At 37.9% G+C, this 27027-nt stretch overlaps 2 protein-coding genes across 4 annotated transcripts in view; both read right to left on the bottom strand.

Annotated features, from left to right (window-relative positions):
- The window catches only part of brsk2a (BR serine/threonine kinase 2a), a 207048-nt gene that overhangs the window by 66465 nt on the left and 113556 nt on the right, over positions 1 to 27027 (bottom strand). For all 3 annotated transcript variants that reach the window (XM_082160445.1, XM_082160443.1, XM_082160444.1), the window contains exons 3-4: positions 9100 to 9185; positions 2472 to 2612 (exon numbers count right to left, since the gene is read on the bottom strand). In XM_082160445.1, the coding sequence (XP_082016571.1) occupies positions 2472 to 2612; positions 9100 to 9185 (227 nt within the window). The remainder of the gene's footprint in view (positions 1 to 2471; positions 2613 to 9099; positions 9186 to 27027) is intronic.
- Positions 9036 to 27027, bottom strand: part of LOC309491101 (tumor susceptibility gene 101 protein) — a 186551-nt gene continuing 168559 nt past the window's right edge. The window contains exon 7 of the mRNA XM_082160547.1: positions 9036 to 9046. The gene's annotated coding sequence lies outside the window, so the exon portion shown is untranslated. The remainder of the gene's footprint in view (positions 9047 to 27027) is intronic.

Below are 27027 nucleotides of genomic sequence, written 5' to 3'. Positions count from 1 at the left end.
ACTGGCCTGCACAGAGTCCTGACCTGAACCCGATAGAACAGCTTTGGGATGAATAAGAGCGGAGACTGCGAGCCAGGCGTTCTCGTCCAACATCAGTGCCTGACCTCACAAATGCACTTCTAGAAGAATGGTAAAAAATTCCCATAAACGCACTCCTAAACTTTGTGGAAAGCCTTCCCAGAAGAGTTGAAGCTGTTATAGCTGCAAAGGGTGGGCAAACTCTATATTAAACCCTATGGATTAAGAATGTTGTGGCGAGCAGGACGAGGCCGAGGGCCGTGAGAGAACAGAGCGAGGCTGGTGTCGTGATTAATGATGAGCTACACCTGCGCGACGCACCGGTCTCGTATCTCTCACGGACGAGCAGAAGCATAAAAGGAGGTGCGACAACAGTCAAGATCGAGAGAGGACAGGCCTGGACTTATATTGTGATTTTTATGTTTTATTATGTGACAGCAGTCGTCCGTGAGGGGCTGCTGTCTTTTACTTTCATTTTGTATTTGTTTATTTTATATTAAATTGTGTGTTGAACGTTCGCCAGTTCCCGCCTCCTCCTTCCCACAACATCTAACCGCAATACAAATGTGATGGCATTAAAGTTAATGTGCATGCAAAGGCAGACGTCCCAAAACTTTTGCCAATACTGTGTATCATTCAACACCATGGCACAAGAAAACTGTAATCATTCAGTTCCATTGTGTATCAAAGTACCATGTTATTTCCATCTGATAGCATCCCTGAACCGCAGTCTTTTGTTGTGAGGGAATTCTTTCATCTTGTCTGTATGTGGATGCGCACAAATGCAAATGTGTATGTGTGTGGTGTAAAAAACCCGCACTGATTACCCATAATACCTCCCTTTTATCTCTAAATACATCAGCTTGATAACACTCTTACGCGTTAAATGAGAGGATTTGCTCGTTTATCCAGGTGTCGGTTTTTCTTCTCTCAGTGTTTCAGAGGTACAGCTCAAAGTAAAGATTTTGCCTTCAAGTCACCGCTGTCAGAATAATCATACGTTGATATGAGAGCACATGAACGGCACCATTACCCTTGGAAAACGCATCTGTGGCACTGCCAGAAGTCAAAATCATAGCAGAACATAATTGGTATTGATGAAAATTAAGTTGTAAATGTGACTGTTTGCAAAACAATTTAGTTTTAGATATTTGATGTACTGTTGATGAAGAATAGTAATAAACCTTAGCAATAAAACCTGAAATTTCTTCCCTAATGGCCATCCTTTGCTCTTCATTCTGCATTTTTTCTCATACATATAGTTACCCAACATGTTTTGGATTTGGCCAAAACTATATAAATTTATCGTGAGTAGGAACTTCATAGAAGCACTAAAAAGCAGTATAAGTGCATTAATCACCATTTCATACTATTTGTCCAAGGTTTCCTTCAGTGCATCAAGGAATTTGCAAAACAAAAGGCCCGTTTAAAATTGATGATGTGGTTCAAAAGTCAATATCTGCTAATGATGTTTGTAAAAGAACATGATCATTATACATCGTTGGTTAAGCCCTCACCTTTTCCCATTTTCATAACCCGACTTTATGCTTCAGTGAACCAAACAAGACCAATTATCAAAAACAAACGAAATTACCAGCATACAGAAATAACAGCTTCAGATATTCCATCAAATGAAACATGTCAGCAAATTTGGTTACGCTGTGGTTTTATTGTGATGACAAATTGTAATCAATTGGATAAAGAGTTTCAGGTTTAAAAGTGCAAAGCCACTGAAGTGTGAAAAACTATCAAGAAGCTCATGAATTCTCAGTTTCTCTTCCCTTTTTTGAGTCATAAAACACCATTTTGTCTTCAATTGATGTGGTTATTCTTTTCAGCACACAATAAAAAAACACACAAACACATAGAATGGGTCATTCAATCACCATTTGGACATGCAATATGATTTTAAAAAGGGGAATATCACATGATTTGATTCATGATGTTAAATCCTCCCTCGGACCATCCGATCCCTCCAAAAAAAGCAGTTCGGATGAGGGCTCTGATCATAAATCAAGAAGAGAAACTATGAGAGGCGACGTGCCTCGCTTTGCCTTGCCTCGGATGGCTTCTGAGAGAAAAAAGAGCTTGAGTCTGATATCTTGATATGGTTATAATCGAAAGCCCCGGGGTATGAATATGAATTTAACGAGCACAAGAGGGAAGAGTTTGCGCGAGCTCGCCGGTCGCCTCAAATCTATTAAGTGTGAAAAAGGTGGGAAAGACTGGACTGGCTTTTAGGAAGCATTGCTGAGGCTTTGTGTTTTGGATAAGCTTTTATTTTCGAGTTTCCTATGTGCTTTGGAGCATTTAAACACTAATAAGGTTCAATTTCATAACTTGTTTGTGTGTAATGCATTTGGGATTGAGGTTGGACACCAAATGTTCAACACAGCTATAATAATTTCCATTAAAACAGACCGACATGTTCAGGAATGGCTGGTCACACTCACCATATTGAGTGACTGTGGCAGAAGTCCAGAGCTGAGATGATCTGTCTGAAGAACTTTCGAGCTTCTTTGGGTGTTAATCTGCCCTTCTTTACCAGATAGTCAAACAGCTCTCCGCCTGACACATGCTCTAAAACCAAATATCTGCAAACAGAAACAAAACACAGAAATAGCATTATAGTAACACCTTTTAATCAAACAGGAGGTTTGGGCGGGACATATCAAAGAGCTTGTAAAACTTATGAACCTTTAGAGTCCCCCTGCAGTTAATAATTCATCTTTGACAATCCAAATGACATATTTATTAAAAAAAATCTTGCGAAAAAAATTTCTTCATGCCTTAAAATAACTTGAATGTAACTCTAAACCCTTGCTTCATTTAGTATACGCGGTTCTATGAATATGTAAATTAGTCCCCGCCACCTGTCAATCACACCAGCTCAGAATACCTGATCCACTCGTTCAACTGTGGTAAACACCACACTACACAATGGCAAGTTATACAGGGTTGTCTACAAGTTGATGAATTAGAATTAGGGCTGTCAATATTTTAACATTTTTAATTGCGTTTATTCGCACACTTTTGATCGATTATTCGCGATTAATCACATACTTATCGTGAAATTAAGCATACATAATTGATCTTGTTTAATGCCATATGTTTGAACCAGAAACTGATTCAGAAAAAGAAGATGAAGAGCAAGGTATACAGGGTCGTCAACAAATTGATGTACAGTATTAGAATTATGGCTGTCAATATATAAAAACCTATATATAAAATATTTGCATCCCTTTGATCTATTTAACGTGATTAATCACATACTTATCGCGGAATTAAGCATACATAATTTGTCTTGTTTAATGCATTTATTTTGTCATAATTTGCTATATCTCTTAAAGTACATGGTGATTCTCACAAAACGGCAAGCTTTTTTCAAGGTAGATTTAGTTATTTCCAAAAAAGGACACTTGGAGACTCCAAAAGGACACCTAATAACCAAATGATAATAGGAGTCCATATAATTCATAAATTGATGCACACCAAACCACGCACACACACACGCATACACACACACACGCACGCGCACACACACACACACACACACACACACACACACACACACACACACACACACACACACACACACACACACACACACACACACACACACACACACACACACACACACACACACACACACACACACACACACAAAACATTACTGGGTTATATGCCTACTACAGTAGACGGATCCATTCAGAATGACTAAACACAGCAACATACGCATGACAGATAAAAATATTAACCTGAATGTGTGTGGAAACAGTGTGAATACTATACAATACAATGTGCAATCAGTGCATTGAGACACATTCACAGTTTGTTTGCGCATCGTTCTCAAGCTTATTGTACGACTGGTACCGGTTTGCTTTATCCAGCAAAGAAACGTTATCATCTGTCCATACAGTGGTGGGATGTTTTGAGGTTCTGTTCAATCTGTATTTCACACAGAGCAATGCATGAGGGCTTGCACTCTTCAGAAACAATCACAGAATATGACAGAGCTCGTGTTTTAAACCTAAACGGACACTGGAATGAATAATTCACTGAAAACTGTCTGCGAGTCACTGTTCTCTCTGCCTGCATTTAATAAGCCTGCTTTTCTTTACATTAATGCCGTTTAATGCATTTAGTGCGAGTTTAGCGGTAAAATGATCTGATTGCAAACTCTGTCTGCTATGGAAGCTTGTTTAAAAACAGAATAAAAAAATAAAAAAGTAATTGTGACTTTTTATCTCACAATTCAGACTTTTTTCTTATAACTGCGAGTTTACATCTCTCTCTGACTTTTTATCTCAGAATTTCGTTATATAAAGTCGCAATTGCAGTATCAAACAGCTAATAAATGTGTTGCTAATCTCAGACTTTTTTGTTTGTGATGTTAGGAACGGGCTGTTGGAAACTGTTTTTGAGACTCATAATTACATCATGTTGTGTGCAAGATGAGTCATCCATATTTTAGGCCCTAATGTAAACACTTCAGTTTGTAAACATTTAGGAGAACACTAGCGTATAAAGTCGACAACATCAAAGCTAACAGACATGGATCTAGATTTAATGGCTTGAGTCTATAATGAAACCTCATTAAAAGGACTAATGTTTTCCTTAAGATGCTTTTCAAAGAACCCGGTTGAAGTCTCAAAGAGAATAGACAATTTCATCTCCAAGTACGGGGGATATTCATTTAAACAAGCAAACAGAGTCGAGAGTGATTCTCTTTGGTTGGAGGTTGTACACGGCAGGGAAATACGTGGCTGACAGCTTCCGTTCTACATTGTCCAAGTGTGTGAACCAAAAGCGCTCAATGGAAGATGAGTGTGAAGATAAGTAAACACGATAAAACTTTTAGTGGGTTTTAGTTTCGTTAAGTCTCCTTGACGATAACATGCTGTCATGGTTTGAAATTAGGCTGTTTTTGAAAGATTGTCAGGAAAAGTTTGGAGGACTAGAGAGCCTGAACGAACAGTGAATTTTTAAGTTTCTGTGGAGAAACTGCCTTCAAATACACTCACACTGGAGTAAAAAAAGTCAGTGTCATAAACAATTCATGATTAAACAACATTTGTGTATGTGTGAGTTTCTGTGTGAGAATGTGTGAGCCAAGCGAGTGGTATGTATCGGTGGAAGATGCCGGCAAGTAGGTGTCATAGTCAGTTTTTAGATTACCGTAAATCCTCTAATATTGGCCTGTATTCCATTAGCGGCCGGGTCTCTAACATTGGCCGGTCTCGCTGTCGGCGGAGGTAAATAAAGGCCGGTCTCTAATAGTGGCCGGGGCTATTATTAGAACCAACGTTTTTCTGGGCAGGCCACAACATTATGCTTGTGATAGTAACATGCAAATACCAAAGGGGGGCAATGTTTGCTAATGAATCCAAGCCATAGCTACGGTAGCCTGGTCATGTCAATCACTTCGCTCTTGACCATGCTCTTGACTCGCACGTGAGACTTCAGTCACCGGTAGGCTAATGTTGTTTACCATGGCAGCTGCAGAGCCAAAGAGGATTTTTGGCGAAAATCTATTTTTTAACCCCCTGGGATCGACAATCGCGCTGGCGCTATAGGCTCGCTTTTTTTCTTAAGTGCAAAAGAGATTCAAAATACTCTGTTGACTTTGATCTTAATTACGGAGCGCGCGCTATTCAAACGCAAATAATCTGAGGCGATCCACGCAAACCTGTGAACGCCCACAATCAGCTGGATAACACACATCTATCTAAGTAATAATAATCCTGGAAAATGTAACGTTACCTCAGAAGTGCTTGGAAGTATTATTTCGAGGAACGGATCCAGCTGAGAAATAGGTCAGTTCTATATTTACTTTGTTCTAATCGCAATAGTGTCTGTAAGTTTCACGCAAAAAGACTTTTTAAATATGAATCGCATTTCTGTGTGTGTGTGAATGAATGAATGCACAGATGTGCGCTGTTGTGGAGCTAAGCTGGAACAAATACTGTTTCAAAATGAATCATTGCTTTTCACAAAAAAAATATAATTTATATTATATTTATTTGTTGTTAATGTTCTGTATGCATACCATAATGTTATATGGTAACTGTACGTTTTCAATAAATTAACCTAGTATTTTATTGGTTCAAATAGACACAAAATCTCGTTTTTATTCTTTCTACTGGTAGTCCGTTTTGCTCAAATAGAAATAAAGGCCTGTCTCTAATTCTGGCCTCCTTCCAATAAAGGCCTGGGCCGCGATGCGCTTGAGTAAAATAAAGGCCCGGGCCTATATTAGAGGATTTACGGTATATTAGATTAACCTCCACTCAATAATTTTTTTTAACCAGTAAACTAAATGTCAAGCCATTAAAATCATAGCTCTGTTCACATCACTGTCATTGAGATTGTTTTCTACAAAAGCTCAATGTACAAGTTAATGCTAAGAAACTTACATTTAGACAGAGTCTATTAATTTAAGACATAAATATATGGCCATAGATTTTGTCCTATTTGCTCCATTAGCCAAAACAGGTTGAAATAAAGTTACAACAATTAACTGCAGCATCTCCGAGCGCGTTTCATCACTGAATGAATCAGTGTAAAAAAAAAAAAAAAAAAAAAAAAATTTGTGTTGAGTGATTGGATGAGTGAATGAGTCAGTGAATCACATATCGCCACCTACTGGCTTAACCTGGCAACGGTACTAAAAAAAAAAGTGATAATACCATAACACTGTGATATATAGCATAGAACAGGGGTCTGTAGTCTAACCACGTATTTCCCTGCCGCAATATTGCAACCTATGCAATGCTAAGGGGTAATCGCTGGAATGTGAGCAAAAGCGAGAGAGGTGTATGTATTTAATTTAGATAAATTACCTCGCTCTTGCATACAGATCTTCATTTGGAGGTAATAATTCCTCATAGTAACACAGCTTGTTTCAAATTCGAACCTATAAATACTATTAAAGTGTGAAAATTAAACTGCACAAGTCAATGAAAGTGCACAATCCTGACAAAACCATTAGCGTGACGGCACATTACGAGCTGCTGATAGCAGATGTATCACACAAGATAAGTGAATGGCTGTCAGCTTACAGTTTGTTCTGCTGTTTTTGTTGTGCTTAGCTTTGATAATGCTATATATTTCAGAGATATTCAAATAAGTGCATATATTCCTATTAAAAACACAATGATGGTAATGTGCAAACACTGTTCACGCGTAGTAGGGTTCAGTAGGGTCACATTGGAAATCTGTCATTGAAAGTCTAATTTAAATCTGAATACAAACTAACTTGTAGGATTTTTATGAATTTAAAACAAATTTTATGGAAAATTGCTTCATAAATATTTGAGGTTCTGCACTCTTTCTATGTTACTAAACAAATTACTAATCAAATTAACTAGGAAACTTCATGGCACATCATGACAAAAAGGTTGCCTACCTCCGGCATAGAATGATATTAATGGTACACTGATAAAGCAAAACACTACGACCAGTCACAGGTCGTTGATCATCTCCTAACAAGGCCACATATTAAGGTCTGGGTAGATTAGATGGTAAGCAAACAATCAGTTCTCGCAATCAGCATGTTGGATGCAGGAGAAATGTGCAGCAATAAAGATCTGAGTGACTTTGATAAGGGCCAAATTGTCATGGCAAGGCGACTGGGTCAGAGTATCTCTGAAACTGAGAGGATTGTGTGTTGATCCTGGTCAGCAATGGTGAGAATTCACCAACAGCATCTGAGGAGGGACAAACCGGCGGCAGAGTGTTGGACGCCCAAGGCTCATCGATGCACAAGGGCAACAAAGGCTATCCAGTCTGGTCTGAGCCAACAGAAGGTCTACTGTGGCACAAGTCACACAAAATATTAATGATGGTTATGGGAGAAATGTGTCACAACACACAGTGCATCACACACTGCTGTGTATGGGGCTGTGTAGCTGCAGACCAATCAGAGTGCCCATAATGACCATCATTGAAAACGCGAGCGTCATAACTGGACCTTGGAGCAGTGGAAGAAGATCATCTGGTCCAATGAGTCCTGTTTCCTTTTGCGTCACTCGGACGGCCGTGAACATGTGCAAGTTTACCTGGGGAAGTGATGCACCACGATTCACTGTGGGAAAACGTCAAGCCGGTGCCGGTGGAGGGAGTGTGAGGCTCTGGACAATGTTCTGCTGGGAAATTCAGCCATTCATGTGGACGACAATTTGACACGTTCCACCGTCCTAAATATTGTTGAGACCAGGTCCACCCCTTCATGACAATAGTGTTTCCTGGTGGAAGTGCCTCTTTCAGAAAGACAAAGCACCCTGACACACTGCACACATTGTCCAGGAACAGTTTGAGGAACATGATGAGGAGTTCAAGGTGTTGCCCTGTCCTCCAAATTCCCCAGATCGCAATCCGATTGAGCATCTGTGAGATGTGCTGGACCAACAAGTTCAATCCACGGAGGCTAAACCTCGCAACCTACAGGACTTGAAGGATCTGCTGCTAAAGTCTTGGTGCCAGAAACCACAGGACCCCTTCAGGAGTCTCGCATGAGTCCATGCCTCGGGGGGTTGGCGCTGTTTTGGCTCTTATGCATATTAAGAATGATAAGAATGTTAAAAATCACAGTATTACCATGATACCAAGAGATGTAAAATATTAAACACATGCAGCGCTTCAAAACCAGAGAAATCATTTTCATAAAGATTTGTTGATGCCAAAAAATGCTAAGTGAATTATCATGGTGTTTCCATGAAGGATGAGTCGTGGCCCCATTAGCAGCTCTCGAACTGCCGTGACTAACAGGCTGCTTCACACTTTCATCATTAAGAGTGTTTTGGCACCAGCAGAATCCCTCTCTTATAAAACCTTTCAGGATCAAACACTCATTTCTGCCAAACTTTCAGGATACACCACCAAACTTAGATTTTTCTAAACACTTTCACAATTTGGGTTTGCAATCCTAGTCAAATTTCATCTTCATTAAATAATTAAGAATAAACAAATATAATAAGTATAAAAGTATAAATAAGTGTCTTTACAAAAATGACATACTACAAATCAATACAAATAAGCAAAGCAATATTTTACTTTCATAAAAATTCTTATAATACTTACAAATATTTCTTATTTTCGTAGACGTCGTGCAACTTTAATACATGCGGGTGTTCTATTAGCTTCAAGATGGCGATCTCTCGCTCCACCTGTGGAGAAGTAAAGAGACAAGAAAGATATTGAACTCACAACAAAAAAACAACAACAACAAAAATGAATCACATTAATGTGCATTTTAATGTATCACAACTTAGCAAGAGAATCATAAATAATTTAATGGTTCAGATTCCTCCAAACAATTCCATTGGCTTAATGGTTCCATTTATGATTATTTTAGTACTTGTAAAGAGTAAATATTAGCATATCTGACCTGAATGATAAATCAATTTAAAACAATTCTTGCAAAAGGTGTGTTTACACAGGCTTTTATTAGAATAATGACAGTTTTTCTGTCATTTAAGAAGCCTTAAAGGTACAGTAAAGGATTTGAGAAACACTGTTGAAAATGTAAATCAACACCTAAACAAACAATTTTGTGAATATCTGCTAGATGTGCATGTGTGTGTTCTGTGTGTGTCCTGAAAAAAAAAAAAAAAAAATTGTGTGTCTGGCTGTTTTGCTTACTGCTTTTTTAATTACTGCTTACTGCACCTTTAACTATAGTAAACAACAATCCTAAACTAACAAAAAGTGTGGTAGCATATTTATTATTTTATAAATTACTACCAACAAAATTTGTAACGAGTGAATTCATAATTTAACTGCACATTGTCATATAAATTTACACGACAATGCCGTTTATGGGGGCTTGAAAACACAAACTTTTGAAAACGGGTTTCAAAGAGAACGTTTTTTAAAACAATACCGCTATCATCTCCCTGTAAACTGCAAAAAACGAGAATTTGTGAAAACCGTGACATCATGCGCATGCGTATTTGTTTTTAGTCTATTTAGGCATGTGCGAGTACTTGACAACCAAAACGACAAAGTGACATCACCAACTACTGGCCTGGCAGCAGAATACAGTACGTTTTTTGTCGTTTTAGTGGATCTGTACAGTATGAACGGGGATCGTTTTGACAACATTGTCGTCTGCAAGCGAAACTTTTAAAAAATGCAAAGAAAAAGCTTTTCTGTTTTTAGTACACCATTATCGTGTAAATGTACCATAATTCACTAAAAGAAATGACTCATCAGAGTCTGAGACTGCACTGGTCTTGCTGTATGTTTTTTATTCACTAAAAATAACCAGCTCATAAGCCTAATTTATTCAAAAATGGGACTAAACTGTGTTTTTGATTCACTACTCCATGTTTGAACCGATACAGCAGTATTTGGGAGCAGCGTATCCTCCATCAGACTGCTGAGCTCTGAGAGGTTTTTATAAAAATGTAAAATGATCACAGATCAGCAAAAAACCTCAGAGTTCAGAGCCCTGTATTAGGAAGAGCACACCTTTGCAGAATTCCTCAGGAATAGTGCACAGCACAAGTTTGAAAAGCTAAGCATACTTGTCAGTCTATTGTGCAGATGCTTCTTTAATTTGATTCCCACATGCACAAGATAAACATAGTTGAATCAAGCTTAAGATGACTTATAAAGCTAGTCTATGTGAAAGATCTCTCTGACCTGACAGGGAACCAAAGGAAATCTTAAAATCGCAAGCACTTCGTAAAAAAAACTGAGCTCATAAGTCAGAGACCGAACCTAAGATTGTGCAAGTTGTAAGCAAGAGAATCGTCCTTGATTTACATCACTGTCTTCTGGAATATTCCTAGCATGCACACCTGCCACTGCAGATCAGAGCAGAGGATGGGGACGTACACCATATTTCCTGAACCCACCTGACCCTGTTCCCGGTTCTCAAAAGCCCCTGTACTTACGCTCACCCAAACACACCACACTACAGTAAAGAGCACTCAGGTGACACTAATGGTCTCTAATGCTTTGAAATCTATGTCAAACTTCAAGCTTCAGTTGTAACTTTGTAACTTGACTTTGACCCCATTTGCCATTGACTTTTCAAAGCACAGCCAATGATTTACCCCCAAAAATAGCATGATGTATCATGAGACAACATTGTTCACCAAAACAAAACAAAGTCATTGGGTCTCATTCATGAAACACAAGCAGAACGAATTTTTGTGTAAATCGTGTGTAAAGTGGTTCTGGCGAAAATTTTCGGATTCATTAAAATGTTCGTATTTTCCAAATGTTAGTTGGTACGAAAGAAATCTACACCTGCTCCCAGCCACGCGTAAATAGTGCGTTTAACATCCGAACGTTTTGCTCATTAATAAGGCTGCATTTTAATTCACCTTAATCGGGTACATATTTACACAGCATTTTGAAAAAATATTATATATAGTAATTACATACGGGTTTTCTTTTTACTTTTATTACGAGAGCAAGTAATAGCAGTAATAGAACACAAGTCCGCAAGTCTTTTTTTATTTTTTTATTTTTATATTCAAGCTGTTTATTCATTTTTAAGTCCGCAAGTCACAAGTGTTGCAGTCAAGCTTCATGTCGAACCATTTTCTTTTCACTTCTGGGATGAAACTCCATTAACTGCATCTGCCAAGCATCACGCCACTATGTACGCTTGAAAATAAAATGTGGCGTTTTGAATGAACTTCTGATAATAAAACTTCAATTTCTGCATCTGAGAAATTTATCTTCTTCATTCGCTTTTGAGAAGACATATGAAATCCTTCGTTTCGTGTCATAATATAATGCCCATATATAGTTGTCAGTCGGTTTTAATGGGCGGGATTTATGGTAATTGAGAGAATGAACGTGCACGCGCGTCCCATTTACGACTGATTGGAATTCATTAACCCACACACACATTTCACTATCAAATCTGACGTTTACGAAGTATTTGTGAATCAGGTGTCTCTTTACGCGCAAATCACTCACATATTTACTCGTATATTTACGAATGTTTCATGAATGAGACCCATTGAGAGAAAACATTAAAAAATCTGTAAGTTTTTTTCTGAATGTTATAAAAATTCCCATCATAGTGTCGATTGCTATTGTAACGGCGGATTTGCCAGGCGCGCGCCAGGAGCGGTTCACAGCCAAGGAGAGCAACGCTCTCGTCACGGCCGTAAAAGAGAGAAGTTACATTGAAATGGAGAAACCCAAATTAACTTCGGTTAAACAGGCGTATGATAATTTGGGTAAATGTGTAAGCTAGATGTATGCTTTTATAATAAAATGTCTATCTATCTATCTATCTATCTATCTATCTATCTATCTATCTATCTATCTATCTATCTATCTATCTATCTATCTATCATAATAATGTATGATTTGCAAAAATGAAAACTGCTGCTTCTGTGTAGATGAGAGAATGCAGTGTATGCGCGTTGTGCACACGCTACATTGATTATGGCCAAGCATGCGCCCTTAAAATAGCATATGAATAACATGCGCAACGCGCCACTGACTTTAAACTATTTTTTCCTGGTTAGTGGCGCAATTGTTTTCTAAACCAGCAAAATAGCATGAAGGAACGTTTGCGCCGGAACACGCCTCCTTTTTTGCGCTGAACCGCCCCCGGGAGCGCAAGTTCATTCCCTAGTTTAGCGACGTGCTTCTGTGGAGGGAAAAGCGTGCTTTGCGCGGGTGCAAAATAGGAATGATACATGCGTCGGTGTACAAAGTCAATTGCGCTGGGTGCAAGATAGGGCCCATACTGTATGTTAAAATCACAAACATTTTAAATTAAAACTTATAATTGACAAAAACAGCAAACTCTCATGCCTTTTCTTTTTAAATGGAATCTCTATACAAGAAATGCATCATTAAGAACTTTATGTTCTTCCACTTCCATGAAGTGATGAGTGCCATCCATTATGTCACCTTTTATCTAAATGTGAGGTAAGGTGAAGTTTTCCTTGCATTACCCAGAGCAAAAAGCCATGTTTTGACTGTGAAACACAGTAGAGTTTAATTTATAAGCATGTATGGTGTGTGAACCTGGCGTAAGGTTAAATTCCTAGCTAATGTTTCCTAAATTCACAGTTAAATCATAGTTTTACTGTTTTTGACTTTTGCAAATCCGAAATGTATAACGCAAATCCACTGAAGGCGAATTGCAGTAAGAACCCATGTGTAGTTTAGTCCCCCTGGGATGAAAATCAAGTTTGTTTATATGTCTATGTGGTGTTTTTAATATGCTTTAAGACGAACCATGTCTAAATTCATAAGTCAACACCATTGCTGAATATGTTCACCTTAAAACTGCAGTGAACCAAAGACAGTCTCAAAAACATGGTTTGAAATCGCTGGTGTTTCTGACGTCACAAACTACCTTGTAACCAATCAGATCAACGTGTAATCGTCAATGAGTGGATCTCTGAGCTGGAGTGAGTGAGTGGAGGCGGGGCTCATTTGCATATTCATAGAACTGCATATACTAATGAGGCACGGGTGTAGAGTTACATATCAAGACATGATGGATATTTTTCAAAGAAAAAACTTTAAATGTGTCATTTTGATGATCAAAGATGAGTTTTAAGGGATAAAATGATTGACTACAGGGGGACTTTAACATAAATGTGAACAAAGTATAAAATAAACAAAGACCTGACTTGACTCGACTTGACTTGAAACTTGACTAACAAACTCACCAACAGAGGTTACATTAACAACATCAAAGCTAGACAGAGAAAAAAAGGGAACATGAGGGCTATTTATACAGAGACAAATGACTAACAAGGAACACCAGAGAACAATCAAACAATGAACCAATGAGAACACAGGACACATGACTAGTACATGACACATAGACAAGGGAAGCAAATGGCAAACAGGAAGCATGACAGTGTGAATTACAAAATAAAAGACATGAAAACATAAATATATATAATTTCCAAATATGAAATGTATAAAAGAAGATACAATAAAAATAAAAAATCATAAAAATGCCTAAAGTTAAGGAAACCCTCTATTCTTCAGCCAACAGTTGGTTGGTTCCCCAAAAAAGCAGAACAATCCCCACTGTTCCCTTCAGAAAAGCACTTAAACCCATGTTGTCCCATGTGGGGATTGTGCCAGTAATAATTCTGTAATACTGCTGTATGCTGACAAAGTGTGGAAGTCATGGAAACACATTCGGCCTTGCAATGTGAGGCATAAAGATGCAAATAGCCCACAAAATAAAATGCAAATAGCCCACCTTGTTGGCAGAGGCTTTTTACATGAACTCTGCCCACCACTGTTTGACTGAGCCAGACAAAATGACAAAAGAAAAGCCTCTGCTAGGAGCAGCGTTCTACACATCTAACCATTCAACACGTTATTCCCAAAATTAGATAATGTATAGGCATTTTATTTCCCCTTTTCAAATATCTTCTTAATTACACTTAGTGTAAATTTAACATCTATCTCTATTTGCATCTAGGGTAAATAAAATCTATCGCTAAGAAAATACTGCTAATTCCACTTAGAGTAAATAACATTTAACGCTATAGTTGCACTTAGTGTATATAGCCTCTGCCAAAAAAAAAAAAAAATTACATTTCTATGCAATGTAAACCCCTCTATTCTAAGATTCTATAACTAGCCTCTGTATTCAGGTAAATACCTGGATTTATTTGGCATCATGAACTGACGTTATCTGCTCAACATGGAGTTAAAGTCCTTCACTTGCTGTTTTAATCAGGCATACAGATGTGATGACTATTGAGGGAATAAACAATCTGGCCAATGGCTGAAGAGAGTGCTGGAACAACCACGGAAATCCCGGACAAAGCCATCTTGACAAACGTGGCACCGCATCAAAACTCTCTGAACGGCTGATCCAGAGCCAGTCAGAAGAGCCAGGCAGGGAATTTGGCGGAGAGCAATGTCGTTCAACACTAGATGAGCCACGGGATCTCGAGTGAGCAGAAACCACTGTCAGGAGCTTGGGGAAAGAAATCTGTACGGCTGAGGACTACTCGATAAAAGCAAATTAAGTCACGCTGAGGATGTCTATTATATCTAGAAAAATCTATCCATTAGCATTGCAGTACCATTCATCTCAATGGCAGTAGCTTTTTGAGCAAAATCACCTATAAAAGGTAACCAAAAAGTAATAAGAGATTTTCTTATACCCTGAATACATGTAAGTGTACGCATCTTAATTATTTTCTAAATATAAATTACAAGGTAATGTGTATTTAAAAAAATGTAATACATTAAGTCATAACTATTTGTAAGTTTTTGGAAAACTTAACCTTGCCTTGTCAAAAAAGTTACAGGTAACACTTTATTTTACAGTGTCGTTGTTACATATGTTGCTTACCATAGTAATAACAGTAAATTATGCATAATTACATGCAACTAACCCTCAACCAAATCCTAATCCACCCTAACCCTATAGTAAGTACATATAGTTAATTAATATTACTCAGTACTTAAATATATAATTACACTGTAACAATTACACCTTACAATAAAGTGTAACCAAGTTACATTATCTAATATTCTAAGAGACTTATTGACCTTGACACACAATGTCATTTCCTACATGTATTTATTTATGTTTTTTTTTTTTGAAGTAATAATAAGTTACTAAGCAGTTAGCCTAGTTAATTTAATTTTCTTCTAAAACAATGATAAAAGATCATGTCAAATGAGGTGTTCTTTTCAATAATCCAATCATTTTATTGTATTTTTTTTTTCATTGTGATATCAGAATGTCAGATGTTCACCCTACAATTTATATTTTCCACAAAAAAAAAAAATCTAAATGACTTAATACAGAAATTAAAAACATGTTACTCACAGCAGATGTGTATTCAAGTCATTGCAATTTTAATGTATTTTTTTTTAATAAAAAGTACTTTTAATTGTACTTTAAGTACAAAAAAAAAGTCTGCAATAAAAAAATATATATATATATTTTCTACAATAAAAAAATCCTTTGTATCTGTTGAATTATTAGGGCTAATTACATTGTGAATACATTTTGAAGGTTGAAGCTGAATGCTATCTGCAACAAGCCCTTTAGAGCGATAAAGTAGCTCTTCTAGATTTGTGAAACTTGAAGCTCCGAGGCAGATATATTCCTGATGATTAAAGACTTGCTGCAAATGAGCCCGACTCTCTCCTCCGTCCATTAACATCATGTCTACCCTACGCTCGCCAACTTCTCATTGCTCCATCTCACCATATTGACCCATTCCCTCAAAATGTCAGTATGCTGACACCTGTGCACCTACTTCTATGAATAGCCGAGCGTTAATTAACTCTACACATCTGTGTGCATGCAGCCATCCAATTTCCATATAACTTCATTAGCGAGTTATTACACTGAGTCTGGCTTAGACTCTACACCATTTTGAGTCAACGTGGGCCGGCAGAGATTCGGGTTCAGGTTGCAGGGTTCTTGATTTGTGGGGGTGAGTTGAGAAGAAGGCAATCAACCGAGCCAAATCGTTAAAATGAAGGCAGATCATTAGATTTGAGTGAGAACACCTCAGCACGCCGGTGAGTTCGCCAAGCTCTTGCGGGTCACCAGATTTCCAAGTCCAATAATTAGCGATAATGTAAGTGCCGTGCGGTAATAAAGACCAACATGAACCTCATTTTCAGGAATGACCCTGAAAAAGTTTCTTTCGACAGTCCGTCGCACAAAGTCAAGGTCGAGTAAGTGTGCGAGACTGACGCTAATCCAAATTGGTTATTTGACTGGGAAATAATTCGTCTTGTAGATTCTCTCCCACTCATTATTGAGTTGTTAACTCAGAACGTAGAGAAATCACTTGTGTGAATTCGCTGATCGTTACTGGTCTGTAGAAAGCAGTCACAGAGGTCATCTCCACTCGCGCTAAGGGAGCTAATGATTGAATACTATGGGTACTACTGTAGTTTTTTATGCTAGCTTTCTTTTTTCATTTTTTTTTTCATTTTTTTTTTTGGGAAACAAGTTGAGTTGGAGAGGAGGGTGGTTAATATGAGAAATACTGTAGCCTCATACATTTTCAAGCAAAAACACACAGCAATTCTTTAAGGGGTTCAATATAATTCATTATGCACAATCATAGTGTAATTTCAAGGTACAGATGGTGTGTTGAAAAAGGGTAATAAAACATCCCATGGAAAGGGGTTTGGAAATAGGATGGTTTAGATAAATTAACCATGGCGGAGAGCTAAACCGACAGCTGTTTCAATCCAAGTGTGTTTCAGAGCCAGTTGGTTGAAATTTCCACACAGGAGGCTTCATTAGCTCAACAGCTAGAGTGGTTTGTAAACCGCTATATTGTAGCTTAACACAGTCATACATGGCATTATTACACCAAACATTCTGTATAATACCGCAATTATGTGTTTTATTGTAATTAGATTTGGTATGTATTTGCACTCTAAATTTCAGACATTCAACAAATAAGTTGGAAGTTGGAACTGCACAGCCCTGAAGCAAACATTAGCATTAGCCAAGTAAACAAATGCTGATGATAAACAAAGCAACAAAATAGTATAATAGTAACAAAATTTGTACAACTTCCAAAGAAAATGTGACTAGTACTTGCACTGATGCCACAATGCTTGTATTGTAAGCGTTGCTATGAGGTTCTTAAAGGGAAAATTTGCTGTTAATTTACTCCAATTTACTGTTTTTTTTAGTAGAAATGTAAGAAGATTTTTAGCTGGTGATTCGTATAATGCAAGTCAATGGCTACCGTCACTTTGAGAGTTAAAAACAACATTTACAGGCAAAACTAAATTAATACCCGTGGCTCCTGGCGATAGATTCACATCTAAAACGTATTTACTGTTCAACTAAAGAAAAAAAGACACCAGAGGGTGAGTAAATTACGTAAAAAAAAAAACGATTTTTTGGTGGTATTCTATGACTTAGCACCACTATTTACAATGGACGTATTCCAGGGCCAGTTTTATGTTTTTAACATTGCTAGGAGAAATGACAAGCAATAAGTGGAAGTAACACTTTGAGTACAACATTAAAGGAAGCTCTCCTAATTACTGTATCTTAACAAGATAAAATGCTGCTGCTGCACGAACTACAAGAGGCGCCTTGCTTAAACACAGAGCCACAGAAGAGACAAATTAGTGATTGTGATCCAACAAATGAAATATTGAATAATAAGATGGTTTGACCTTATACTGGGAAAAGCCTCTGAAAATAGTGCATTTCAATGGACACATGACTAGTGTGTGTTGCCCTGACATAGCAATTTGCCCACGATGCATTGCGTGCTAACTTAGTTTTACTCTGGACCTGAATCCTTCTAATTTATTGCACTGAAGAATTAAGCCAGTACTTATGTAATAATAATCAGCTTCAGCAATGGCAAATTTTTCTTGCTCAAATGCATTCCCATGAATACCGTTTCTAACACTGCAGCGTTGCTCCAACTTTAGTTAATTAGGGTTATTAGCTAGCAAGGTAAATTAATTGTTTCGAGTTAATTCAAAATGCTTTAATTGCAGAACAAAAAGGGTTCTCAAGACATAAATAGCTTCTTGTAAAGATTGTAAAGCAGTAAATACTAATTACTTTAATATACTTCCCCAAGTGGTCAGGAGCAACTTGCAATGCAGCGTTTTGCAAAAGCTCCCTTTCCATTTGTGTTGTGTTGTGTTGTGTTGTGTTGTGTTGTGTTGTGTTGTGTTGTGTTGTGTTGTGTTGTGTTGTGTTGTGTTGTGTTGTGTTGTGTTGTGTTGTGTTGTGTTGTGTTGTGTTGTGTTGTGTTGTGTTGTGTTGTGTTGTGTTGTGTTGTGTTGTGTTGTGTTGTTAACAAGCTAACTAACAAAGAACATCTTAAGCCAGCCTAAGATGGTTTTCTGGTCTGAAACGGTTCTATTAGCCTGGTAAGGATGGTCTGTTGGCTGGTTTTTAGAAAGGTTTTGGACATTTTCAGCTGGTCAGGCTGGGAGAAGAGCTGGCTATCCACCAGCTATACTAACTAAACACCAGCATGCCCATAAGATCAGCCAGACCAGCTGAAGACCAGCTTGGTGAGGATAGGAGACCAGCTTTACCCAATTAAAGCCAGCAAATCTGCTTAGGCTGGTTTAAGCAGGGGTTATTTTCAGCATTGAGGGATGTGCAAAGCATTTACAAAATAAACCTGTTGGTAGCTCAAGTTTCCAACTGTATTCTGCAAAAAAAAAAAAAAACTGTCCACATGCTGAAACCCTTTCTGTAGGGTAGAGCAGTTGTATCTCTTCATTATGGAAGCTTGTTTCTGTCACAGAATAAAAACTTTAAAAAAAATTATATCTCACAATTGTGACTTCATATCACACAATTTTGACTTCATATCACACAATTGGGACTTTATATCACGCAATTCTGACTTTTGTAACTCGCAATTGAGAATTTTTATCTCACAATTCAGACTTTTTTTTCTCACAATTTAGACTTTTTTTTCTCACAATTGCAAGTTTACATCTCTGAATTGCGTGATATAAAGTCACAATTGCGAGTTACAAAAGTCAGAATTAACGCGCAATTCTGACTTTATAACACGCAATTGGTAGATATAAAGTCAGAATTGCATGATATAAAGTCGCAATTGCGATTGTGAGATATAAACTCGTAATTCTGAGGAAAAAAGGAAAAAAGTCGCAATTATCTTTTAAAATGTTTTATTCTGTGAATAACATTTTTAACATTTAACATTTAAACAAGTTTAACATTGCAACTTAATTACATTGAGTTGCAATGTAATTAGAATTGGTATGCACCAATTCTATATAACAAAGAGTCACTCAAACCACACTATTGCAAAGAGAAGTACTGAACTCAACTGACAAACATGTGACAGTAAGGAGACCTTATATCAGTAGAACAATGAGATGCAATAAACATTAATTGTCATTTCCTTTATGCTTTCTGGCTGTTTGTTTAAAAGCAGCAGATTACTTAAACAGAGTTAAACTTAACAAATATTTCAGTATGTTAAGCTACTTGAAACTGCCAAAAGATCAGAATGTTAATGCATACAATTACATACTGCATTTCTATTGAATTATATAATGTAAAAACGGCAGGGGTTAAACATGTTACAACGCTGCCTGATTCAGACAGATAGATAGTGGCTGTTAATGCGTGAAAATCCAAATTCAGCATTAACAATCACCATCTTTATTATAATTTAAAGGGCATATAACACAAATAACACATCTATGAAAATAAAAGACATTACAAAAGAAAAGAAAAGAAAAATAAGTGCATGTTTGTGTGGGTAGTGAATATTTGCAATTTTCAGCAAAACTTGCTAATTATTCAACAAGAGAAATAGGCAGAGTTGTTCATCATTGTGCAACACAATTCAGATACCACATGCCAACTTACAGTGCAGTTTTTTGCAGTTTTGAACTCAACGCGACCTCTATGAAAATGGAAATGTGAAAGTCACGTATGTAGATAGAATGTTGAGTGTTAAATCTGGATTGATACACATTGCCCCGTGAAAACCAACTTGTCGTGTCGTAAACACACTCGCCTAATGGAAAAAGTGCGGGGGACGAATTTGCATATTATCAAAAAGTGGAGGGGACACGTCTCCCGTGTCCCCCGCGTAATCTAAGCCCATGCTTGCATAACCAAACATGAAAAACGATTTAATCCACTAAACTAGTGAAGATGGACATCCTGTCGTGTCATATCTAGTATCTAGTCCCACTGCAACTAAAAGGAAAAAGTGAACTGATACATGATGAAACAATCAGCAACCGTGTTCAGCAACTGTGCCCTGCAGGAGCCGTAGCATTATGATGTTATGCTGCCACATTTTCTCCTTTTCCTCTCCTCTCTCATTCCCTTCTTCACGGGAGCTCTGTCACTCACTTTCAAGACCAAGAGCCCGTATCATGAGATCAGAAAGGGACCGACAGACATGAATCAAAGTTGAATTTTGCCATTTGATCTGAGCCCATTTTATCGCTATCCCTCTGATTCTGCTTCAGAATTTGGAAAGTTGCATGCTCCTGGAAAAGCACAAAGGGGAAACATTTGGGCTGAGCTAAGCCGGCACGCATCTATTCCCCAGTCGAGGTGTTGATGGTGCGAGCTGGGTTTGGTGCCCTGGGCCTTAACCGCATCTCTGTTCCTCATTAACACAACATGTGCTGAGTGTGAAAGTTCTTTGCAGTGAGTGGAAGCCACGGCAGTGTGAACACAGCTGTTAGCATTGCACAGCGGTGACAAAGACAAAGATGACTGGAAGGGAAGTGCAGGGACTGGTTTATTGAACTACTGAGCTAAAAGCCTTGTGTTACAAGAGACAAGAGAAGTTTGATGAGTCATTTGAAACACATTAACCCTGTAAGGCCCACTGTTGTAATTTTACAACATCAGTTTTAGCTCTACTAAAATAAACCTGCAGATGTTTTTTCTTCTAAGATCACATTTAAACAACTAATAAGTCCTATTGTGTAGGAATATTTGATGGAATATTTTGTGAATAGGCCTGTTCATCTGATCATGAACTCACACAACCTGTGAACTTGACTTGAAGCACATCATCATGTTTTACCGGACTGGATATTAATCAACATTCAAGAAAGTAAATTGCCCCAAATACTTGTTTTTTTATGTGATTAGTAATATGTCTAGATCATGCAGACATTAAGGTACTGTTGAATGCTTTAATCATATTAGATTATATATAAATCATATTAGATTATTATATATTGATAGAAAGGTGTAGCAAAATTGGCCTGTGCACCTTGCATGGATTAATTTTACTTCTCACATGCTCCATGTGACATAAATAAATACTAATAGAAACATATTGTTTTTGATCATTTCACAAGTTAAATGTCTTCTTTGTATCTTCTTTGTCAATTTTGAGTATTATCAAAATGTGTTTATTATTAAATGATAAGTTCAAGTTGAATTAAGGTATAAATGATTTCTTTGAGAATTTGAAAGTTTTTGAGAAGCAATATTGGGGTGGGGGTGGGGGTGGGGGTGGGTGGGCTATAAATACTATTAGCATGATACTGGGAGGGCACAATAAGCAAGCCAGACTGTATTGTGTTAATTCTGTGTAATGTGTGAATTCTTTAAAATGTTCAAGTATATGGAAATAACCAGAGTTTCTTTTTATTTTTTTTATTTTTTTTTGAATGCCACCAGCCAGGAAAGATCATATAATCTAATAAGTGTATGATGTCATTGGTTCAAAATGGGAACAGTGATTTTGAAATGGATTCTGATGAAGTGATGAAGAGGAATGTGGAGATGCCTGTGAACTGGAAAAGGAAAACCCAGTGACCGCCCGTCTGATGATTATGTCGACATTATGCCAATAAAATCAAGTCATTTAAGAACGCAGGCCATGCCCCGTGACAAGTATCACTGGCTGATAAAGGATTTTATCAGTCCCAACACTGATTTTTCAGGTCAGTAATCACTAATGATGCCTTCATACACCACTGGAGTATATCTGAAAGTTTGTGTAATGAACACAATAGAGGATCCTGCAGACACTGTGGTAAAGGCTTACACCAACACACTTTGCAGCAAGTGTAATGTCCGCCTCTGCTTCTCGGAGGACAAGAACTGCCTTTGGGACTATCATAATTGAGGCTATGAACAGAGCTAAATCATAGAAATGCCAAAGTTTTCATTCAGTTCATCAGGTTTCATAAATACAATCTGATTTTTTTTTTTATATAATATAAAATGTGACTTGTCCAATTATTAATATTGTGTAATTATTTGTGTACATTGGCTACTGTTATAAGCAATACACCCTGTAAATGAACCCTTAGGTGTTCTCTACATTTGTTCAGACAGTGAGTGAAATCAATGAATTCTGCTACCCAACAAGCCCAATGTTGCATTATTGCAATATTACATTTCCCTAAAAACTTACTAAAATGTCAATGTAAAAACCCATTTATTTCTGCATTAGAGTCCTCTTACAACAACATGTAAACGGTGGGAATTTTTTTTTATATATATATATTGGGTTTCACCTTTAATGTTAATAATGTATTATTTAAATTGTTACCAAATGACTACACACACACACACACACACACACACAAAACAGACCAGAAACCAAACTCTTTAAATGGTGTATAAACAATAATTTTTATAAAGCAAATCATTTTCAATTTATGTTTATGGTGGAACTGAATTACCATTGTAGCTCAACATGCTGTGAATATCACCTACAATCAAAATACACCAACTGTCTTCAGCAACATTTGAATAATCTCACAATCATTCGGTTCTGGTGTCTGGTTTTACGTTTAATGTAATCAGTTATAAGTGCTCAGTTCCCAACCTTATATGTGAAGGCTTATTTTTAAGGCTATTAACAGAAGAATTGCCTTTCTTAATACTACTATAGCTGTCAATCAAATGGGTCTCTGGTGAGCCACAGTAGCAAACGTAAGTTGTCTCTAAGAGTTTGAGTGCATTTGTCCTTCTGCAAAATGTACTTGACTCTTTTTCCTGAAGATCAGATACCGAAGGATGACGTGCTGAATCCATAAAACCTCACCAATGGGACAAACACAAGGTAAGATGAAGTACTACCTGCCCAAACAGTTTGTCTCAAGGTCATGCAAATACACACGAGGCCTCAGCGTCTGATTTGCTTCTGTGTGTCGCCCTTTATTTGCACAGCCAGCTTTCCTGAGCTGCCGGAAGGCTGGTGTGCTTCTCCTGTTTAACTCGCTGCTCAGGGATCAGCTCAGTGACATTTGTTGGCATGTTTCAGGAGTACTAAGGGATTCAGATTCAACTCCTTGTCAGAATAATCTACAGATTCCAGTCCAAGACAGCACAAAGCTGCCTACTCATCTTTTCCCTCTTGATTTAAAGCACGCTACGCCAGAGGAAACTAATGCAGCTGGAAATGTCAGGAAGTTTAGTTCGGAAATCAGCCGAGACAAGAGCATCAACTATGAGTCTAAAGAACATGCTCTGAACGTTGTAAGAGATAAGGAGATATTGTCTCCAGGATCACTTCAAATAGGAAAGGCTTCAAGAAAGACCTTAAATATGTAACAACTCAAAACAACACTTCTTCACCGAGAGTTGCAGTCAAAACAAGAAGCATCACATCAATTATGTCATCTAGAGGAACTTTATGATGTTGTAGGGTTAACAGGCTATGGGTAGTCAATAACAGCATGCTGTGTTTGATTCCCGGCCTGCTTTTACCAAGGGTAAATTGCACTCAAATTGACTTTATTTGAGATGGAAAGCAGTAGCCTACTACACACTCACATCAGCAGGATCCAAGTTAATCTCAGCGGTGCTCATCTCCTTTACAGTGAATCCAAAGATCCTTACACGGGTGCGTCGTCAATACCTCAGAAACAACAATCGATCTGAAAACACCATGCCTGGATCAGCTCAATCCAACTACGGCAACAGAGATGTGATGACTATATCTCATTCATAGAGATATTGCGATTCTTTTCACCTTCTTCCACTATGACAAGCCAATATTTGCCGGATACCCAATCTTGCCCCTCCAAGGACACAAGTCTTGCTTTCTTCAATCAAGCTCAAAGCGGAAATGGCCTCTTTAGAAAAAAAGAAAGAAAAAAAAAACTCTCCAAATCACAAGCTGACACGCAATGACAACTCCGTCATGCTGTCAATTTGAGCTTTGACGGCAGCTGAGTTATGACACAACTGAGGCACTAGTCGGTGCTAACGGACATATCCTTTTATGACCTTGTCCATAATGGAGTCTAATGGTTTATGATGTGTAGTGCTGGAGAGAAAGGTCATCTGAGGTTTCACTCCATGCAGTCCCCTTTCCTGTGAGCGCAGGGAGAATAATGGGAAGGATTTATCATTCCGAGAATTTTTATCACGGTTAAACAGAGGTGCCTCTGGTCAAATCTAGGGAATCCTCTTCATGGGTAATGCTGAACGGGGACGGACCAGAACAGATTTACTGCCCTTGGCTAAACTTGGCACCATCATATCCGTATGATTTCAAACATGATTGGGATAACTGTATTGAATTTAAGGTGAAGAAATGGGAAGCTGGTGAATGATAGTAGGGGTCAATAGGGCTTTGGGCAGACCCAGACAGGTCGCTGCAAAACCTTCATAAGTTCAAATCAAATTACTCTTTAAGGGAAAATAATTGCAATACTTCTGCCCTCTAGTTTTACACCTTCTCCACAAAATCAGGAATGAACAGCCATCCAAATGCGAGCGGAAAGCACTACTTGTACAAAATTCAAGAATAAATGGTCCTCTGAATGAAGTGAATGAAGTTTCCATTCTATAGATCTCGAAAGCCTCAGCAGGTCAATGATGAGGTTAAGCCTTCTAGAGACTGAACCGATCAATATAACTTGGTCAGACCATTATAGCCAGCCCTATAGCCAAGTGACAACTCATAGGTTATTTCTTTTTTAACAAAGTAACTCCAATTGGAAAGTCTCCTATCATTTGTGGAAAAGCTTGAGGTAAAGAGTAAATTCAGTCTAGGTTTGAGTTCTTCTGGCGGTTTAAGACAAAATACTTATCACATGTCAATTAACTTAACACAAGTCAATAAAGCTTCAGTGATCTGTACTGGTGTAGGTACATGTTTTCTGGCTCAGCTTTACTGTCAATTGTATTCCTGTCTAGAAAGAGATTGGCACAAGTGCCTATTGACACATTTAAAATGGAGGAGCGCTTTGGCCATGAGCCCTTGTGGAATATCACGATTCCTGGAACACGGTTCAACACTGGAACTTGAGCATGATTGAGCAATTAGGGCTTTCAATCTGCAGGCAGCCGTCGACACTCATTAGCTCTCACCAGCAGAATCCACATTTTACACCCACCACCAACCTGAGGGTGGTCAGTCGGAATGATGTTAAGCAAAACACTTCAACATGCTTATTAGCACAAGCTGCCGAGCGCCAAGATAAATCCAGACGGACCGTTTGCCATAAATGAAGCCATGATAAAGATGGAGCAGCATGAAATGCAACCCAGCATGGACAAAGATAGCCTTGGCTGTGGGTGGCCGGGTTTTAATTCTTTGTTCTTCTCTTCTGTCCTGCAACAAAGACCACTATGATTTAGATGACTGGTTCCTCAGGAAAAACTGAAAGATAAAAAAAATAATGATAATAAAAAAAAAACTTCACAGTAATAACCCATTTGAATTAACTACACGTTTATCCCTTATAGCCGTGTTTTCATTTCTTTTAAGTTAAATATGTCATTTTCAATCAAAAATAGATCTCATATCATGATTACTTGAAGCCTGTTTCAAACTGTAAGCTGTAAAGGTCAAGATGGACTCAAGGTACACCTAAAGAAAATGCCTAAAACCCTGTTCACAGTCACACTGGCAGTGATGTGCAGCATCAAAAAAATGGAAAAAATCTTTCAATATGAATGAGAATCTGATTTCAATTGACATGAGCGGCAGTGCCGTTGGCTACACAATATGTCCAGCCACTTGACAGGGTTGAGAAGAGTATAACTATGCAAATGAGCTGCAACATGATGCAACGACTACAAATGGGAGGGAAGACAGTGGAGTGCACATGTGTGGGCAAGATGGAAAAGAAGTTAATGTTACTTTGAGGGATTTTACTCTTCTATATGATTGGTCTCTGTCCCCATACAAGGATATAATAAAACATTATGTGAAAAAAAAAGTCAGAAATTGTCAGAATAGTCTCAGGATGTATAGAGACCTGGCAACCTCCAGCGATTGTCAGAGTGAACCCTGGATGTTGATTCTTCTGTAAAATGACTTAAACCTCCAGCTGCACCATTCTAAAATAATCAGTGTTGTGAACTTTACAGTCTCTTGACATGACAGAACATAGCAACAGCAAAGAGGTTTCAATTTGGAAAAAAGCTGTTTGAGGCAACAGACAATAGCACACTAAGACCAGAAAGAGAGAGACAGAGAAAGTGAAAAGTTTATGGCAGTGCCATTCTACTGGAGTGACCAGCTGCAAAGTAATCTGAACTTCAAAAATACCCGCAGTAATTCAGCAATCTCAGACGTTCAGAAACTGAGT

The sequence above is a fragment of the Leuciscus leuciscus genome, assembly GCF_965113295.1.
Source record: "Leuciscus leuciscus genome assembly, chromosome: 25".
Lineage (NCBI taxonomy): Eukaryota > Metazoa > Chordata > Actinopteri > Cypriniformes > Leuciscidae > Leuciscus > Leuciscus leuciscus.
Note: the sequence above shows the minus strand (reverse complement) of the source record. Positions and strands in the feature narration are given on the sequence as shown.